General features: G+C 40.7%; 1 protein-coding gene across 4 annotated transcripts in view; it reads left to right on the top strand.

The window, feature by feature from the left end:
- The window catches only part of LOC109407731 (guanine nucleotide exchange factor DBS), a 561,022-nt gene that overhangs the window by 165,008 nt on the left and 374,472 nt on the right, over window positions 1-21,542 (top strand). For all 4 annotated transcript variants that reach the window (XM_062854437.1, XM_062854440.1, XM_062854439.1 and 1 more), the window contains exon 7: window positions 18,387-18,566. In XM_062854437.1, the coding sequence (XP_062710421.1) occupies window positions 18,387-18,566 (180 nt within the window). The remainder of the gene's footprint in view (window positions 1-18,386; window positions 18,567-21,542) is intronic.

Here is a 21,542-nt window from a genome sequence, read left to right as displayed (position 1 = left end):
ATTCGCAGCACTGAATCCTTCCTGTGAAAGCCAAATAAACGAATTTATTTAGAAATTCGTCCCGTGATTCCTCGAAAATTTATTCAAGAATTACCTCACGTATTCTCACAGAAATTCGTCTACAAGCCCTTCAAAACAATCTATCGAAGGTTTATTAGCGTTAGCAACATCGCATGTTCAGAGTTCCTCCAGTTTCTCCTTCAGAAGTTCTTACAGATTCCTTTACAAATTTTCCTGGAAATTTCTTCAGAAATTCTTGATGTAATTTTGCCATACATTTGCTCAAATGCTGTTTCAAAATCTACTACAGTTTCTTTCAGAAACTCATCCAGCGACTTAAATAAATTCTTCAACGGGTTTGTTAAGAAATTTCTTCAGAACTTCCTTCAGATATTCCCTCAAGAGTCTCTTCAGATTTCTTTTAGGTTGATTTTCATGGATTTCTTCTGAAACCAGGGATTAGAAATTCTACTACGGGTCCGTTTAAAAATTTTCTCCAAGGATTCCATTGAAAAATCCCACAAGAATGGGTCTAGGAGTTCCATTGGAGATAATCCTGCAGGAATTTCTTCAGAGCTTCTTGCATTATTACTTTCAGTGCTTCAGGCAGGATTTCCTCCAGAGATTCCTGCAGAAGTTCATTCAGGATTATGTACCTCCAGATATTTCTTGTTATCTTTTTTCAGAAATTTCTAAGAGTTTTTCCATGAAGTTTTTTAGAAACTCCTCTACATTATATTGTTATCCTTTGGAACTTTTTCCATCGGTTCGTCCAAGAGTTCCTTGAGATATTCTTTCTAGGATCCCTCCATTCCCACAAGGTTTTTGTTTTCGTTGCTTCAGCGGTTCCGTCACAGATTCCTGCAAGAATTGTTACAAGGATTTGTCCAGAAGTTCTTCCAGAATTTGCACACTGGGAGAATCCCTGAAGGAACTTTTAAAGATGTCCTTGGAGGATCCTTTTGATGATACTTTTGGAAATTCTCAGAAGAAATTCTTTTAAATTTTCTGCGGGGATTCCTGGACAAAAATTCCCGAAGTAATGTAGGAAAACATCTCTAGAGAAATTCCGAGAATTTCTGAAGAAACGATCCCTAGATTATTTTCTGAAAAAAATCCTTTAGAAATTTCTAAAGGAAATCCTGCAGAATCAAGACAAAATCCTGAAGATTTTTTAAAGAGCAACTGAATAAATTTCTGACTTTTTTTTTAAGGATTCCTTGAAAGAGTACATGGCAGACCTGGAGAATCATCTTTAAAAAAAATCTTTCAAAACGCCAAGGAATAGATTCTAGAGTAATTTCTGCAGGAATTGCTGAAAGAACCTGTGGGGAATTCTTGGAACATTTTTTTAATTTCTACTTCAAGCTTTCTAAAAATTCTCTGAAACAAACTCTGAGCCACAGAACTCTTGCAGACAATTTCATCGAAATGGTGAAGGGATAAACAATATGAAAAATGGATTTAGCCACTGCTGAAAATGTCATTTCGACATATCTAGATTCAATCACCAACAGCTCATTTCAGAAGCTGAACCTGAAAATATGATATATGAAAAACATGAATACCAATTGCCATTTTTCGAAGATAGTTGATGACATTGATCTTAAAAATTAAAGTGAGAGCGGGTTTTTCGTGACTTTCTTGCAGAGCTGGTCTGGTTTTTCATATACCATATTTTTCAGTTGATTGCTGGTGATTTAATCTAGATATGTCGAAATGTGTCGTTTCGTTTTGTGATTATAATAGTTGAGATTTCGGTAAAAATTACAGAACGCGATTAGCTGTGAAGTTGTGATTATGGTATGATTATGGTTCAGCTTATTATGGGAGTTATAAAGAATCTTCAAACTTATTTAAGAAGTAGCTTGTGCCGTTCTGAAAAGTTCGTTCAAAGTTTCCTCCAGTGGTCTCTTCAAAGGATTCAGCAGGAGTTCATTCTTACATCCCTCCAGAATTTTCTACCGGGATTAGTTCGTTCAGGACTTCAAGCAGAAGTATTTTCTACGATTATTCCATGAATTTGCCAGGAACTAATTACCAGTATCTTCCAGGAGTTCGTTTCGGGGCTCTTCCATGAGTTCCACCCAATACTCCGGGAAATCTTTCTAATATTCGCCCTGATGTTCTATTAGAAATTCCTCAAGGAGTTCACTCTGGGATGCCTCTATAAATTCTTTCAGGGATTCCTCCATGAACTTCTTACGGGACTCATCCAGGAACTTATCCCGAGGTTTCTCCAGGAGTTCCTCTTGGAATTCCGGAAGAAGTTCAAGGAGGAATCCTAGAAAGAATTCTTGGAGAATTCCTAGAGAGAACTCCTGGAGGCATCCCAAAGGAACCCCTAAAGGAATTACTGAAGAGATCCCACAAGAAATTCTTGAAGAATTCTCGAATTCCCAGAGGAATAACAAACGAACATCTGAATCTTAGAGAGAGTTTCTGGAGAAATCATACAATCCCGGATGGAACTTCTGGAACAAGCTCAGAAGAAACTTCTGGATGAGTTCCAGAGGTCCCCAGACAACCAATTTGCACCAAGATGCAGTAAAAGTGCCTTATGCGTACAAAAGTGGAGGCGCTATACGTGCATTGACGGGAAAATAATGACGCTATATGACTTGAAGCGATATCTTATGCGATGTACAGTATGCACTATTGCGACGTAATATAGCACCTTATGCGACTTAAAATATACGAAATAAAAAAATCTTGTCACCTAAGTATCGAACTAATAACCTTTGGATTATCGAGCCACGCTTCACACTTAGCACCAAACGCTACTTATGAAACACACTGATTAAATGTCATGATATTCTAACTCACCTCAGTGCTTGTTTGAATGCACTTGGTTTCCGTGCGCTGTACGTGTTCGGCAGGCCCTTTGAAAATCAAAATGATGTAGCATGATTTCCCGCACAGTTACCACTACTCCTCTCTTGCTAGCACCATCCATTGTTAATTATAAGGTCAACAAATCAAAAATGATGACTTTGTAACTTGTTTTGTAACCATAATGATGCCTTTTCACTTTCTTTTAGCTTTTTGGCACTCCAACAGCACCTCTTTCATTGTTAGCACATATCACATTTATCAACGTTAACGATTCTAGCTTATGCGAGTTTGTATGTACATTTGAACGAGTTTATTTTCACTTTTATGCGATTTAGTTTGTACACCACTGCGAGTTAAACTAACATAATTAGAAAAGCACCAAGCGAAGTCGTATAATCATCGCAGTACGCAATTATGCGATTTCAGTTGACACTTTGCGAGTTCACTCGAACGCTTTTGCGAATAAGCAAAGTTCGTCGCAACAAAACATCGGAATATCGTCTACTACGATGTAGTCATGCATTATAAAAGTTAATTTGCACTCTTATATGATTTTACCAGATACATCGCAGTAAGTTCAAAAAATAACATCATATGCGATGAAAATTGTCCCTCAGCCGTACATATATGCGATAGTGAGCATGAGCATGAGAGCATGAGCATAGATGACCGTACTATTCGTAGTTGCTACTCCGTGATTGACCAGAACAATCGAAGTTGCACAAGGAACCAACAGACGGAGCTTGGGAGTAGCTTACCGTCCTCAATGTGCATCTTCGAGAATTCCAAACTTTATTAGGTCAATAACGGCGCCGGCCACGTCCTTACGGTCATCGAGGAAGGAAAGGAATGTTATTATGACGTGCGTTGCTTACTAAAGACCGAGATCACCTCTGCGTCTCCACGTCTGTCATGGGAAGGACTTTTTGTTAGTTGGGAGGGGAAAGGGCGCATGATATGAGTTCACTTTGGTAAGTGGAGTGATTCATGCAACCCTATTAATATCAAACCACTTATTTTCATTTGGACTAAAACAAAACACATGCCGACATCGAAGATGACGAACCATTCAGATAGTTTTCGAAGTGCGAAAATTAACGAAAATAAAGTGATTTGAACCAACGTGGCTTTGGAACTTGGGCCGACACTTGACGTGACGAACATTTCAATGTCTGTTGACTAAAATCGCAAAAAATGTTGTTTGTTGCATTTATCGTATCATAAATCGCCCCGTACGAAGATGAGCAGTCAAATAGACGACGACGACCGAATGAAAACGCGGCCTGTAAACTTTTCCTCCAAAAACTCACTAAATCATCCCGTACGAAGATGAGCAGTCAAATAGACGACGACGACGACCGAATGAAAACGCGGTCTGTACACTTTGCCTCCAAAAACTCACTCTCGCAAAAATCTAGCAAAGCGAGCGCGCGAAACTTTGCTGCTGCCGAACTACCGCACACTACTGACTGTTTGGCGTCCCGTCGTCGGAGCCCCGCAGAGGGAAGACGAAAAAAAAATCGCAAAAATCTAGCAAAGCGAGCACGCGAAACTTTGCTGCTGCCGAACTACCGCACACTACTGACTGCTTGGCGACCCGTCGTCGGAGCCCCGCAGAGGGAAGAGGAAAAGAAATCGCAAAAATCTAGCAAAGCGAGCGCGCGAAACTTTGCTGCTGCCGAACTACCGTACACTACTGACTGCTTGGCGTCCCGTCGTCGGAGCCCCGCAGAGAGAAGGGGAAAGAAAATCGCAAAAATCTAGCAAAGCGAGCGCGCGAAACTTTGCTGCTGCCCAACTACCGCACACTACTGACTGCCTGGCGTTCCGTCGTCGGAGCCCCGCAGAGGGAAGAGGAAAAGAAATCGCAAAAATCTAGCAAAGCGAGCGCGCGAAACTTTGCTGCTGCCGAACTACCGCACACTACTGACTGATTGGCGTCCCGTCGTCGGAGCCCCGCAGAGGGAAGACGAAAAAAAAAATCGCAAAAATCTAGCAAAGCGAGCACGCGAAACTTTGCTGCTGCCGAACTACCGCACACTACTGACTGTTTCAGCCGTACATATATGCGATAGTGACTTAAAATAGTACTTTATACGATGTACAGCGTGCATCCTTATGCGATTCCTGGTTGTCTGGGTCATCTCGGTTGGAGGCATATCAATTCCTGGTGGAACCTCAGAAGAAAACCCTGGAGGTAACTTTGAAGGAATTCCGGCGTTTGACACATGTTTCTTTTCAATTCATCATAAATCCTGTCATAAGCCCAATCGGAATCATGCCACAATTTGTCTTGCTTGTGCCAACTTGAATCATACCACAATTGTGCCGCTTTTCCTTCAGAGATGTCTTCCTAGAAATTCCTATCTGGACTCGTTCCATGATTCCTCAAGTAGTTCTCTTCGAGAATCGCCCAGAAGATCCTTCCGATATTCTTCTAGCAGTTTATGCTGGGTTCGTTTAAAAGATTTTCTTAAAATTATAGTTTAAATTTAAACAACAACAGAATTTTATTCTGGGCATATAATCCCAGATTGAACTATTGGAGATAACCCAGAAAAAAAAAACAAATAAATTACTTGCAAAATTATACATTTCGTCCTTTTTTTACGTCCATGCATGGCTAAGCGAAAAATAATTCTACCACCAGGACAATGAGCAAACTCAACATTTTTATATTTTTTAAAACATTTCAGTGATTAGGAGAAGTGTACAAAAATATAAAAATGTCAATTTTAATTATTATTTTGGCAGTAGAATTTTATTTCGCAAAGCCAATAGTGGACGTAAAACGAGGTTTAGGTGTAAATCCTTAAAAAATAGTTGGAGGAATTCTTCAATAGAGTAGAATTTTTCAAGGAACTCTGGAAGAATTTCATACGGAAATCCTGAGTTCTTTTGTGGATAAATCCCAGAAGAAACTTCTGAAGGAATCCTGGAAAGAACTCCAGAAGCAATTCCGGAAAACGTTTACATAAGGCATTCTTAAAGGAATTCCAAAAGAAATCCACGGACGAATCACTGATGAATCTCTTGGAGGAATCCCAGAAAATTCTCTGGATGAATCTGGATGAGAAAGAATTCCCGAAGAAATTCTAAAAGAAACTCCTTCAGGAATTTCGGATGGGATTTCTGAAAGAATTTCAGAAGGAGTTCCTGGATGAATCGTGCGAGGAATTTGGGAGGGAATCTCAGAAAAGATCCCTGAAGGAAATACTGATAGAATCTTAGAAGAAAATCCTGAAAGAATTTCATATGACATTCCAGGAGGAATCCCAGATCCCATATGGAGAAATGTCAGAAGAATTCCTGGGAAAAATGGTGGAAATACCTGGCGGAATATCCCTCTCCAGCAGGCTTTCTCTTTGGAACACCCCAGTTGTACATTAGTATCTCACAATTCAGATATTCCCTAGAATCGCACTACACTAGCAAATCAAGTCATAAATTAGCGTACTCAGTTCTGCATGAGTAAGACGAAGACGGTTTTGGTTTTCGTCCTTTTTACGCTCATGCGTCATCTGTCAAAATGATCTGAGATCTGGCAAACGATTTCGTCGTGCAATGAAATCGTAAACAACCACGAAACAAGGACTTTCACATAGCAACCTCGTCATGCAGTGCCTCCTAGGGTCCACTGCACGAATTCATGCTGGCCTGCTCACTCACAGAAAATTTGACGTTTGAGCGGTGCTGACATCTCTCAAACGTCAAATTTCGTGTGAGAGTAAGCAGCAGTATAAATTGCAGTAATCCATAATCGCGCTTTAAGAAGTGTGTAACTTATGACTTGCTCGATTCATCCAGGAGCTCCATCTAGAATTCTTCAAGGAGTAAATTTCGGAAAACCTCTGGGAATTCAGGATTACCTTCGGATGTTATCCTAGGAATTCTTCCTGGGATGCCTTTTAGGAGTTTCTTCAGGGATTCCTCCGTGAGCTCCTATGAGATTCTACAAGGGATTTCAGCAGTTTCATCTGAGATTCTCAACAGGTTCTATGTGGGATTCCTCCAGGTGTTTGTTTTCAGGATTCCTTTAGAGGTTCTTTTCGAGATTCTTCCAAGAACTGCTTCTGGTATTTCTCTAGAAAATTTGCTTAAGGCGAAACTGGAAGCATTTCCTCATTTTTTTGGTTTTTGATTTTTTATTAAATAACGAAGCAATATTTCCATAATCGGTTTTCGTGCACATGTAGAGCATGGATCAAGGTATCTTCTGAATTTTTTTGTGGTGGAAAAAGTTTTCCATTTTTGCAGAAACCATTTTTTTGTGGAATTTAATTCAAAAATGGTTTCAGCAAAAACGAAAAACATTTTCCACCACAAAAAAAAATCAGGAGATACCTTGATCCATACTCTACATGTGTACGAAAACCGATTTTGAAAATATTGCTGCGTTATTTTATAAAAAATCAAAAACCAAAAAGTGAGGAAATGGATCCAGTTTCGCTTTAAGTACAGGAGTGCCGGAAATCTTCAGAAATTCGTATCGAGCTTCCCGCAGGAATTTCTTCTGGGGATCAAGAGAAATCCTTAAAATTCTTCCTGTGATTCCACTAGGATTTAGATCCGTGTTTCTTCAGAAATTAATGCCATGTTCCTACTGGGATTCCTTAGGAAGCTCAATTTTAGAATTTTTTTAGAAGTTATCTGTGAGATTCTTCTAGGTGTATCGTCTAATGTTCCTGAAGAGGTTCCATCTTAGAGCTCTTTCCGTGTTTGCATCGGGTACTTCTTAGAAGCTTGTTCCAATTCCTTTTGAAATTTCCTCAAAAGTTTTTTCTTGGATTTTAAGAAGAAGTGCCAATGAAATCTTAGAAGGAACTATGGAGGAAACTCTTAAGGAACTTTCAGAGGAGTTCCTTACAAAAATATCCCTTTACCCTACCTTATAAAAATACTAAAGAAATTTTTAAAGAAATTGTTCGAACCTGGATGAAGAGTCTCCTTTAGAAAATCCTATGGAAACATCATGAGGTACTCATGAAAGAATTTTATACCGAATTCCCGGAGTAATTCCATAAGGACTCTCTGAAGCTCCTGAAGGATTTCCATTTGTAACATCTGAGAAACCTTCAGCAGAAGGAACTTCCGGAGTCAAGTTCAGTTGGATCTATATAGGAGTACCAGGAGGAATCCTGGAATTAGTTAATACAAGAATCCCGGAAGAAGTTCTCGGAGCAATCTCGAAAGGAAGCCATGGAGAAATTTCAGACGTAGTTCCTGATGAATCGCAGTTCGGAAGCAATCTCTGGAAGGATCTTGGATAGAACTCCTGGAGGAATTCTGGTAGGAGTCGCGGTTGAAATTCGTGCTGAAATCTAGAAATAAAAAACACCAAATGAATCTCATACAGGAATTCCAGAAAAATATTCTAGATCAATCACCAAACTGACACCAAGAGAATTTCTGAAGGAATTGCGGAAGGGTTCCCCGAAGGAACTCCTGATGGAATTTCAGATTATAAATATGGCAGAAAACCGGACGCAACTCCTTAAGAATATGTGAAGGAGCTCCTGGAAGGTTGTGTTAATCATATCATGGTACCTTCCACATGATCTACGAATGAAAAATAAGCATTTGGAAACTAAAGTTTTCAATTACTAACTGTTCACGAACCGAGAAGGAGACTGCCTCCATCGGACCACAAAAAAAGGAGAAGGTGCATCTTCTAAACTTCGTAACATAACGTACATCAAAATCATTGAATACACAGAGGCTTAAAAACAATGATGACTCTAAAATCTTCATGATACGAAAGTTCAAAAGTCCATCGACAAAATGCACCTCCACCAACGCACAAACTTATCATTTCCAAACACATTAACTTTACGACCGTCGTGACATTTGATTCCTTCCTTCCGTTTAACCGAAGACGCCACAGCAGCGATACAGTAGCCAGCCACCATACGGTATTCGTAGACGGAAGGCATCAAAGAAGACGAAGCCGCCTCATCACCACCGCGAAGAAGCTGCATGGCGCGCGCGCCTTCATCCCTTGCATAATACCAACATTATTGAGATGACCACAGCGCCAGCGGCCACGGCCTACGACGGTGGTGGCAATTATTACCTACTCTCCATCGCGCGATATGGCTTTTTTCCTCGACGGATCGGATGGTCCAAATTTTTCGGCTCCGTCGGATGATATAACAATCGCATCGGTATCAACAGGAAACGAGCATTCGGCGATCATCAAGTGGACCTTGTTTCTTTGATGGATGGTCGGTCATCACAGCCAGCGCAGTGGGATGCATTTTTCTGCGCCGCCTACTATAGGTAGACGAGTTCGGTTGAATTTTATCCATTTCACCTTTTCCCTCGACCACTTTGTTCGCGATGGTTTGGAGGTGAGTCGCGTTATCAGCGATCAGATATGTTGCAGTAGGCGATGGGTGGCCTACTGATTTTTCACTTCCGTGTACTTATGGAAATGGCTCCGACCGGAACCGGAATCTATCATCAAAAATGACTTTTATGAGGTGGAAATTCGACGTAATCTAAACAACCTCACGTTTACTACTGCGTCACGACTGAAGGTACTGATGTCATGCATTCGGTTGCGAAACACCACCTCCTTCAGTGGACAATGTAAATCCAATAAATATCCAACCGGCGTTGATGAAGCATAAATTACCGATTGCAACATCGTGGAATGTTTCATCGTTCACCGACCGAACCCCCTCAGGGTGGGAATAGTAAATCTTCTTCCTGCTTACTGCTTTGATAGGCGCAGGTTGTATTGCCATTACGCCGCTTACAGTCCCAACCTCTCCCTCGGACCACGGGTCTTGCAAACAAGCTAATTTCGTACCATTAAATCATCTTCCCTCGACTCTTACTACAAGCCAACAAACATGTTACCCATAGTGGGTCATAAAACAACACAATCCCAGGCGTAGATGATACCCACTAGCTAGCCCGCGTATCATAACTTTACCTTTCTAAACATCTACCGCAGCCAAGACCCACAGATACAGCCAAGACACAACACATAGCTTCGAGGCGTTCATTCTCTTGGGCTCCGCTCATCTCTGGACGTAAATTCCTCCCAACATAGTAGGCGCTGTTTGACATTTTTAAGACCTTCCGAAACACCATTTCCTCTGTAGTTACGTCGTCATCGTCGTTGTGGATCATCAACAGGCAGGGGTGTCGTCTTCTGCCTGCCACTGATTACCGACATCACCATTAATCGACCCCCGCGGGAATATGCATGAGGGCGGATCGCATCACCGCACCGCCAGCGAGTGAGAGCGATCAGAAATGCTAATGGGGGGCGTTGTGTTGCAGAATTATTCAATTTGAAATCCGAATAATGTGTGCAGTCCGTTTGGTTCCGATTTTTATGAACTACGACCTATTGAAAATGTTTGATCGATTTAGAAAAAGAAAAGGTATTTCAATTTGAGCCGCACAATTGAAAATGTTACGCTGATCAGATTTTACGTCAGAAATTCAACCTGACTTCGTTGTATATTTACACCACAGAAATAAAATGATCCATGTCAAATTTAGTGTAAAATTATGCACATGTAAGGAAATCATGAGCAATTATCAAGATATGTGTAGGTTCTGAGGCGCTGTCCATAAACTACGTGCCTGCTAGAAATTCTTCTTGTGACTCCACAATGGATTTCTTGACGTTTCCTCCCAAAATTCCTTTTGAAATTCTTTCTGAAATACCAATTGAGATTCTTCTGAGAGATTTTCCGTGGATCAATGCAGGAGTGAGAGATTTCTCCAAAGATTCCTTGGTTCAGATACGACTGGGATGATTTTGCTTCGGAATATTGACGTGACAGTCTTGTTGGGGTGGAGCGGACCTGGTGTGGTGGTTAGAACAAAAGACTATCACGCCGAGGACCTGGGATCGAATCCCACTCCCGACATACTCACAAAATGTGGGTTCTTCCTTCGGAAGGGAAGTAAAGCGTGGGTCCCGAGATGAACTAGCCTAGGGTTAAAAATCTCGTTAATACAGACAAAAAAAAAAGTCTTTTTGGGGAATCGAAAATACTAGTTGATTTTTTTCGACGTTTCGGTTCGAAAGGGCGTTTTTCGAGGGTATTTTTTCTATATCATTATAAACATTTATTTATTATATCATTACAGAATTAAAACATTTAGTTGTTTTTTTTTCTGTTCAAAACATAACCACTGCGACCACTATTTGATATATTGTGGAATATCCCCTGTCTTTCGTATAGCGCAGATCGTATCATCACTTTATCACTATTGATTAGTACTCACGATTCTTTTTTACACTGCTTGTTATTTTGCTGTAACTTAGTCAATTTTAAATTCGGTATTTGGTTTTGTTACAGTAGTCATTTTCAACTTAATCGCAAGAATGGATTCTGATTGAAAGGTTCCGCATAGTACGCGTTCCTTTGTCAGCTAAAATCGGATACCTTAACAAAAAGTCAAGAAATGATACTTACTGCCTCAAGCCAGTGAACAATGAAAAAAATGTTAGGAATAGGATCTTGTTCCATTTGGGCAGATACTATACGTGCCTAACTCTATACAAAAAATCAAATCAATCGATTTGAAATGGGCTTAGTTATAACAGCAAGTGCCCAAAATAGGCACACCTGCCAAAATGATACAAGACCCTACTTATCCAGTTTTCTTTGTTTCAAGATCATTTTCGGCCACAAACAAACCGAGATCTTTAAGTGATAGGTATGAAGTTATGATATGTAATAAGAACCAAAGCCTTTCCTTTAATTACTAAATAATAGTTGTTCCATAGTTGGAAGTAGTTAGGACTAGGGTTTAATTGATACATCTTTCACCGTAACGCAACACGAATAAGTGATCTACCAACGTTACGGGCTCCGTTAAAGATCAAGCATATTTAACTTCAAACCCCCTCAACTATTTATCCATTAGCTCGGGTCGGGAACAGGGGGTTCGCAGTGCTAATAGTGTAAACATTTAGTTAATTTTACATTCACCTGTTAATCTTCCTTTTAAACCAAAACTTTTGCAAACCTTGACCCTGATTGGTAAATGTAAATGTTTAAATTTTGTAATAGTAAATAATTATATTTTAGAACCCTTGTAAAAGGTGCCATACGGACCGAAACGTCGGGAAAAATCATAAACTAGTGTTCACGATTCTCCAAAAGAATTCCGATCCAAGGATTCCTTCAAAAATACTTCCAGGGAGTTCTCCAGGGGTTTCTCCAAAGATTCCTCTGGGAATTTCTCTTGGAGTACCTTTTGAAATTCTGCCCAGGTAACCAATAAGCAGTTGAAATGCCTTTTCTATCTCTCTCCCATATCACTTTTCTTCATTCTGCGCTCCAAAAAGAAGTACCCAAGTAACAATTTGATGCTGTACAAACGTTTCTCCAACAATTTTAAATCAGCCTTCATTCGATCAAAAGCTGAGCACAAGAGGCACAATCCTTTATTCAGCTCCTAAACATCTAATTTTGGTGATTTTATTCAACCTTTAGCTGATTTGAGGGTCGTTGAAAGGTGATTTAAGGCTTAATATGCGTTTAATCAGTAATCAATTAAATTTATTAGTTGTGTAAAAATAAATGAGAACTCTTTCGTGAGTCTATTTTTACCATTAGCTGCGTCTATTTCTGATTCATAGTCACTCACCATAACACCAACACCACACACAAGTGTAAACACTGTATACCTATCCTCGGAAACAAGAGCATTACTTGTTGTGTCTGAATAGTCAAGAACATAAGTTGAACTAAGTCTGTATTGAGGCTGAATAAGCAATGTGGACTTTACGAAAACCATGCTTGTGTCGGCTGTCTTAAATTATTTGATTAAAGGTTGAACAACAGAAGATTAATTCTGCTGTTATTCAGCAAATAATCTCACTGTTCAGCATTCATTATTACTTGGATAATTTGTGGGATTTCGGATGTGCTGGACAGTATTTTTTTGCTTGAACTCTCAAAAGATTGTGCATTAGAAATGCAGCGTAACAGCTGTCACATTTTCAGTAGCAGTACAGTTGCTAATTTAGGATAGTTTAGCAGTTGAACGGCTATGATAGAGCAGTAAGCAAGTGGAATGTAGATAAAATGCTAAAATACAGCTTGTTTAAATGCCTATTGGTTACCTGGGTAGCTGAGATTGTTAAAGGCATTCTTCCAGAGTTTATTTTAACTTTTCGGGCTTCCTCTAGAAATTCATAGAGTGAACCCTCCATGAATTCTTACTAAGCTTCTTCATGCTATTCCTGCCTAGAACATTGCAGGAATTTCTGCAGAACTACCAACCGCAATTACTGGTGAAAACCTAGCTTAAAGTTTTTGAGAAATTTCACCATGAATTTCTGGAGAAATCCTGATTGAAATTTCTGGAGGAATCTTACAGGAAGCCATGAAGAAATCGCTGCAGGAATCCCAAGGATAATTCCTCCTAGAGCGAACCTTGAAAAAATACCTGAATAAATCACAGCAGCAATTTATAGAAGAATCTCATCAGACATTCCTAGAAAAATTTCCCCGGGATTTCTACAGGATTTTCTCTGGGGATTTCCCCAAGAAGTCAGCTCCTTAAAGTTCCTCCAAGAATGCATGCTAGGATTCATCCACATTTTTTTTTTCTTGTGTTTACTCACAAGAAAACACTTTTTTTTTGACATTCTCCTACGGACTTCTCCATGGATATCTTTTTGAAATATTCCAGGAGGAGGAGCGGACCTGGTGTGATGGTTAGAACACTTGACTATCACGCCGAGGACCTGGGATCGAATCCCACTCCCGACAAACTCACAAAATGTGGGTTCTTCCTTCGGAAGGGCAGTAAAACGTGGGTCTCGAGATGAACGAGCCCAGGGCTAAAAATCTCGTTAATACAGATATATAAAAAAAAAAAATAAAAAAAATATATCAAAGGAGTGCCTGCTGGGGATTGCCCCAGAGATTCTTTTTTCAAGAATTCCTCCATAAGTTGTTCTTTGAATTCCTCCTGAAATTCGTCTGGAAATGCCTGCAGAAAATTCTGCTAGGATTTCTTCATGCAAAATCCTCCAGAGATTCATCTTGGTATTCTTCCAGGGATTTCTGCAAAGATTCCTCCAGGAAATCCCTCTAAAGAAGAGTCCAAGAGTTCTTGCTGCAATTATCCCAGAAATTCCAGTAATGAGCGATGGAAGCTCTCTACCAGTTCCTGAGGAGATTTTTTGAGGAATTTCTACAGGATGCCTTATAATAAAATCCACTATGCCTACCACAGAAGTCAGTAAATTTGTAAAATTTCAGTTTCTCATAATAAAAGTTTCGACCGAAATTAATTTGAAGTCGCGTTGGCGTTTCGAGAAATTCGGAAGCTGAAGATTTCTGCAGTTGTTTCCACATCCCGGTGAGCCTCAACCTGTCCAAACACTCCCAGTTTGAACGGGCACTCAAACTTGTTACGTCCGCTGCATAAATATCACAAAGCAGGCTAGTAACCTATGTAAATATACATTTTGGATGTAATCATGTGACGTCATTCTAATCGTTCTTCACATGATCAAATTGATGTGGAGTACTAGATCGCCTCTGAACGATTTGAATTACGTCATCAAAAAACTGTCACTTTTCCGGAAGATATCACCTTCTAAATGTTGTACACCGTGGTTACGTCGAAAAAACGAAACGCAGTAGGCAAACCAAAGTTTGCTGGGGACAGCTAGTTTGATAAATATGATGTTGTAGTGAAAAGTTTTACTTCAACTTTATTGCGCATTTCCCACCCCACTGAACCCCACACTGAGAATAGTAGGGGAACAAAGCCTAAAATGCAAAGATGGGGTAAAATGGCCCAACTTATAAAATCATTCCTGAATGGGACTTGATCATTACTATAGGTGAATGGTGTCAAGATATGTATGCATCGAATATTCTTCTAGAAGCTAGACCACCAAACCCACGAAAAATCTTTTGATTTCTCAATGAAAATTGGCAACTCCCGGTTTTTCGTGCTTGCAATTAAGGTTTTCTGGTGATTTTATTACCAGCCAAGTGTTTCCAACTAGATTGAGGCACACATGGAGACGCATTGTTGTTGATGTCTACGCTTTCCATGTTAGGGGTCATTCAAATATGACGATCATCGTTTTGCGGGGAGGGGGGTAACCTAGGGGGTAACACTCCATTTATAGAGCATACGAAAAAAGCGGACAGAGGGGGGAAAAAGGAGTCGGAAATGCACGAAAACTGATGGACGTAATTTTTGAATGTTTTCATGAAGTGGCATCTTACCCCATGTCAGATGGTCTTTTTGCACCACTTCCGTTTCACGAATCAGTTTTTAAAATCGCTAAAAATCGATGAAAATGCAATAGTTTAGTGAATATTTTTGTTGCAATATCGAGCAAATATTGTCTAGTTGCTGTTACCACTTTGAAAGCCTAACAAATGGGGCTAATTATCATTGAAAACGATGAAAGTTTGAAAAAATGGCATTTTACCCCACTTGACCCTAAGCTAGTCCCTAGCCCTATTCATTGGTTCCTTGTGCAATTTCGATTGCTTTGGAGTAGCAACTATTGCATGGAGTAGCAACTACGCATTGTGTGGTCATCTATGCTCATGCTCATTTCCCATCCCACTGAACCCCTTTCGCAGTTAGTATAAGTCCGGGATCGTGAATAAAACTGCTATTTTGCATCGAATCGTTTTGGTGTCTTCTGCGCACTTATTCAGCACCGTGTAATGCATAAATGCGCAGAAGACATCGACACGATTCGATGCAAAATCGCAGTTTTATTCACGATCTCGCACTTATACAAATTGCGAAAGGGGTCCAGTGGGGTGGGAAATGCGCAATAAAGTTGAAGTGATGACGGCGCGGTGGCACCCCTCCAGGAGTTCCTTCTGGGATTTCACAGGAATTTCACCTGAGATTCGTCCAAGGAATCCTTCGCGGGCTTTTTTCAAATTTGTTGCAGAACTTCTCCAGGGGTTTCTTGTGGGATTCTTATGGTGCTTTTGATGAGATTCATCCAGGGGTTTATTTAAGAATCTGTTAGAAGTTCCCTCTGGGGCTCTTCCCGGAGTTTCTTCTGATATTATTTAAGCGGTTCCGTCTGGGATGCCTTCAAGAGCTCTTGCCAGGATTTCTCCCGGGATTCTTCCAGATATTTTTTCTGGGATTTGTTAAGAAATACCCTTTAAGATTACTTCAGCTCTGCAGTTTCTGATTTCCTTCAAAATTCCTTCCGAATTTTCTCTAGAAAATACGAGAATCCTCCAGGAATTCCTTCTAGTATTTTTTCCCAAGATGCCTCCGGGGGTTTTTTTCCGTAGTTTCTCCACCAATTCCTGTAGGGTTTCCTTCTGCAATTCCTCAGGGAGCTCCATTTTAGATTGTTTTTGGGGTTCCTTTAGAAGTTCCCTCACAGCTAATCGCGTTCGGTAATTTTTACCGAAATCTCAACCGCTGAGCGTTCGGTAATGGATTTTTAACGAAATTCTGTAAAAAAATAACAAATTTCGGTAAAATGTTATCGTTTATCTGTCAAACTCTAACGAACTTCGGTAAAAGCTGCTACCTCTACCGAATATTTCCTGTAAAACAAACCTTACGGTTGAGATTTCGGTAAAACATTACCGAAGTCGGTGATTTTTTCTAACTGTGCTCTGGGATCCTTCTAAGATTCCTTAAAGGTTCCTCCAGAAAATCTTATCATGATTCCTTCAGAGATTTCTTCTGGGACTTCATGGGATTTCTCAAGTAGTTCCGGGAATCCTCACGGAATTCCATCTTGGATTCTCCTAATAGTTTCTTTTGGAATGCATTCAAAAGTGTTTTTTGCTTGCAGAAGCTATTCCTGGAAAATACGCCTGGGAATTCCAGCACTTTCACCCGGGATTTCTCTAGAGGTTCACTCAGGGATTGCTTCAGGAATTCCTTCCAAGATTCATGCAGAAGTTTCTTCCGAAATTCCATGCAAAATTCCTCCCTGAGTTCCTTCTGGATTTTTTTTCCTGAGATTGTTTGTGGCAGTAGCTCCTCTTTGGAGCCACCTACGTTGGTGTCTGCCTGCACAATATTCCAATTGATAGCACGATTGCTGTGGAGTTCCTCTTGCGGTTGGTCAAATACTTACTGAATCCAATCACGCTGTGTTCACAGCTACCACGATGATGAATCGACGATGATCAGGATGACGAAACCCACAGTCGTTTTATGATGCCGTTGCGAAGGGATACGGTATTACATTCCGTGTGTGCCAACCAACAGACTAGATGGAACGCGTTACTTCCGTACACTGATACTACTCATTCAGGGTAGGAGGTTCAAGAAGCAGAATAGGTAGTTAAAATCGATATGTCCCAATCATGTGTGATAGCATTTAGGCCTTTCTAGACTCATGCCAATGTTCTCGCATTCGGAACCTTTGCTTGCCAGAGTGAGAAAAAGTTTGATCGATCTGATGGTTTTTTATTTCCATAACTCTGAGTATCAACACTTTTGAAGGCTTGAATAATTCAATCAAGTGATCAGAATAATTTAAGCTTCGCAAGTGCTAGATTTCAGGATCAAAGGAATTTGAGTGGTAATCCAGTATGGAGTCCAAAAACAAAACTGACTGTCGTCTTTATTGATCTTCGTCTTGCATGGCCGTAAGGCCTACCAAAAATTACACATGATCTTTCCTGAAAGGTTGATGAAATAGTGGCTCTCGTTACGATCTACGCATTTAATACGTTTGGTACGTGTACTAACATGAATATATGAGCGGCAAGAATTCTAGAATGATCTTTCGCGGGTATATCAATTTACGTGTTTGCACAGGAGAAATATTTCCTGAATTTGGGCAATTTCTAGTTACATGATTCGATTGTGTTTGTACAAAATTACGTATACCATTCATATTTCACGATCCTGATGAAGATCTAAATTTATTTTCAATATCAAGTTCAATTATGGATTTTAATTTCATTTAGAATGCTACCGATCTGATAAGCAACTGGTATGGTCTCTATCGGGTGTCGCTTCAGATTGTTCATTTTATCATGCTGCTCAAAGTTAGTCTGGTCTCACTCAGCCGCATAGCCTTTGCTTCGTTGTGCTGATAAACGTTGTCGCTCTGCTCTACGTTTATAATCTGAACTTCTTTCAGTATTCCTTAAAAAAAATCTCCGGAATTCTTTTAGGAGCTTCTTCTGTGATTGTTTCAAGAATTCTTTCCGGGAGTTCTACGGTAATTTTGCCGGTAACTACTTCCAGGATTCTTTAAAAAACTACTTCCGGGACGTCTTTAGGAACTCTTTCCAGGATTCATCTAGGAACTCTTTTCATGTTTCCTCCAATAGAACAAAATAAACTTACACTTGTTTGATGTTTACATCTTGAGATTTGTGTAATTGAAGTGCTGGTGAAATGTTGAACTGGGATTACAAGTCCTTTATGACAATAATGGTTGTAAATAAAATGTCGTCCTTTCTCACAATTGTTTCCATACATTTGTTAAAATAGATTTTATTAGTGTATTATTGCGTTTCGCGTACGCATTTCATTACGAGTTTATTATCATTAACATATTCTTCTCGCCCCCTCCCCCCTTTTTCCAGGTCCTCCAGCGAATCGACGACGTCCAGTTAATGTGCGACAAACGGGTGACCGTGCTCAAGAAGCTCACCCTGAAACCACCCCGTCCAGTGCAAACCGTAACACCGGAGCCGGCAGTCCCGCTACAACCCCCCGGAGGAGCACCTCATCCCATCTTTCGAACCCGCCGCTCGTACAACAAGGTAAGTAAGTGTGTTCTTCGACATTTTCAAAATACCATTACCTCGTTCCGAAAATGTATCAGAGCCAGTAGCAACGAACGGTTGTTATGCAAGTACCTACCTACCAACCAAGTGACTGAAACGGCAAATTAAATGTGCCCCCAAAACGACGAACCCTAAATTTTGCGAAATCGACCAAAAAACCGTTGCGTGGTTGGCCTTGGCCAACGACGATTAGCTGCTCCGAAAAAAAAAAACACTTGGGTGAATGCAGAAAGTCAAGCTGTGAAAAGGTAATTTCCCTTCCAACAAACAACCAACGCCGCGCCGCGGCCGGCGTGTGGTTTTCAATTTGCGAAAATGCTTCACGACGCGCTCTGGCTGGGAATGTAAAGTGGCTAGAGTGGGGGAGTTAGGGGTCAAATGGCTTTTGCTCAGTGTTTACCTAGGTATATTCACGTCTTGAAAAGTACGCTACAGATTCATATTATTATGTCATTATCTGAGCTAGCTGGGGCTTATTTTAACCCGCCTTCCCCCCAACTCCTCGCGAGTAAAAGAAACATCTGATTGAATTGCTGTTGTTGCTTCTGCCTACTACTAGGTATAGTGCTGCCTGGACCGTTTAGTGGCCGTTGTTGATGTCAGTCAGGTTGTTCGAAAAGTGCAGAGAGGTAATTTTTTCTGCCATGCAGTTTTATCATTCCCACATTACTGTGCTGCTGCCGCAGCGACCACTGCTCCGTGACTAGCAGAAACACGTAGGATGATAGTAGATGATAATGTGCAATCTCTAGGTGGTGATGGACAATTGGGGATAAGAATTGAAGGCGAACAGCGTCGAATCTCCCACAGCCACAAGAGTCGCAGCAACGAAACAGTTGTTGTTTTAGAAAGTGGTCTGGCAATGTTACACGGTGGATCCATCCATATCACCTACATACATATTGTGGCATTTTTCTTGTATGAGAAGCGATGTTTTATTGCTCGTTGTAGGAGCATAATGACATATGAGGAGGAGTTACATAAACAGTGCTGGCTCGAACATATGTCATCTCGCGTGGGGAGAATGTCTGGATAATTTATGATGATGTATTGGGCTATACAAGTTTTTGAAAGATGGCATTTGTTTTTCAACTGGTACTTTGTTACGGATGAGATTTTATCAATTGATATTTTAACAAGGAGGTAGCTATCGTATGCAGCAACAAGAGGGGTACAGTCTCTTGGCAATTGTTGACAAAGAGTTTCATCACTTAGCTCAAACAAATTGGCCGTGGGTAGTATTGTTAGAAGTGCAATCCGAATTGGGCAAAAACTAGTATTCAAGAGGTTGATCCCAACACTTTTTAAACAATTGTTTCGGACGGACTATACTTTCACAAAGTTTTTCAGAACGAAAGCGATTAACACTTATAATTCCCTGAAGAAGGTGCAGTACACTTCGTAACGTCGGATGAAAAAAGAAATCTGATCGTTTGATTGCAATTGCGACAGCCAAACCGAAAATAATCCCAGGTATCATAACAAGTTTGTAATAACCCAAGTAACCAGTAAGCATTTAAAATATCATTCCTACAGCATTATAGTTGACCTTATGACAAGGCATTTAATGCTAATTGGCCATATATACGCCTAAAGTGCTATCCAACAGCAAGTTTTGGCAAAATAACGGGCTGTCTGAGTGCAACACCTTCAGGAACGTCGTATCAAAATGTCAAGGAGGCGTAACCCCGGTAACGCCTCAGCGAGCAAAACAAAACAAAAATAGATGCTAGGTCTGCTTCTCGCACTTTCGACAATCCCACTTCCTCCACACTCCAGCTGATTCAGGTGGTACTCTTTTGCTTATTTTGGTGTTATCGGGGTTTGAACTAATGGTCCGGTGATTATTCAATCATATTTTCTACTCAAGTTGCTGCTCCACTCTCCAGGATAGGCTACAGTTGGTCCGATGGCGTGCCCTAATTTTATCCCCAAAACAGCTTCAGTTTCGACACCCAAAACATGTTTTCAAAGATACATTTCATAGTGTGTAAAGCGTTTTCATTCCCTACTCCATCAATAACAGATATCAAATGCTTAACATATCTCCCTTTCTCCTTGCTTTTAGCATTTGTAGAGCAGTTGAAAAGCATTTTGATAGCTGCCCCTCAAGCAGTTCAATTCAAATGCTAATTTACAGCCGAATGCTTTTGAATAGCACAGCTAATTCTGATTCAAAGTAGCTATGCATTCGAACTGCTTATGTTGGGCAGCAAGCAGTTCAAATGCTCAATACGGTCTGCTGTACGGCATGTTCAAATGCTTAGTGGTTACCTGGGTAGTATTCCATCGCAAGCTGACGAATATAAAACTACCTTCTATGTCTACATCAAACCTACGTATAGATCACCTTAACGTTCATGGTCTCGAGTGTTCAATTGACGGCATCAAACTCCTACTCGACAAACAAAACTACCACTTTTTCGGATTGACGGACATCAAGATGGCGCAGTCTGCACCAGTAGGACCAGTACGCATCCCGGGGTACAATCTCATCAGTCACTGTCTTCCAACACACGCCGACTGGAAGACGCTGCGGTGAAAAGGTCCTTCGTCGAGGAGCTAGAGAACCGTGCTGCAAATATTCCAGAAGGTGGAAGCGTAGAAGATCAATGGAGCGCCATCAAGAACGCCTTCATTGCCACCGGCGAGAATAATTTGGGTGAGCTACGCACCCGAAGAAAGCAGTGGATCACAGATGATACCTAGAGGAAGATAGAGGAGCGAAGGAACGCCAAAGCCGCGATAGAGCGAGCGAAAACACGAGGAGCCAAAGCCGTAGCCCATCAGCGCTATTCGGTTCTCGAGAAGGAAGTGAAACGCTCATGTAGACGGGACAAAAGAGCGTGGGCGGACTCCCTTGCCGACGAAGGCGAGAAAGCCGCAAACATAGGCGACATCCGTCTCCTCTACGATGTCTCACGCCGCCTTAGTGGGACCAAGATGAATGCT

The sequence above is a fragment of the Aedes albopictus genome, chromosome 2 (assembly GCF_035046485.1).
Source record: "Aedes albopictus strain Foshan chromosome 2, AalbF5, whole genome shotgun sequence".
NCBI lineage: Eukaryota > Metazoa > Arthropoda > Insecta > Diptera > Culicidae > Aedes > Aedes albopictus.
The sequence above is the reverse complement of the archived record's forward strand: the minus strand, read 5'-3'. Positions and strand labels throughout refer to the sequence as shown.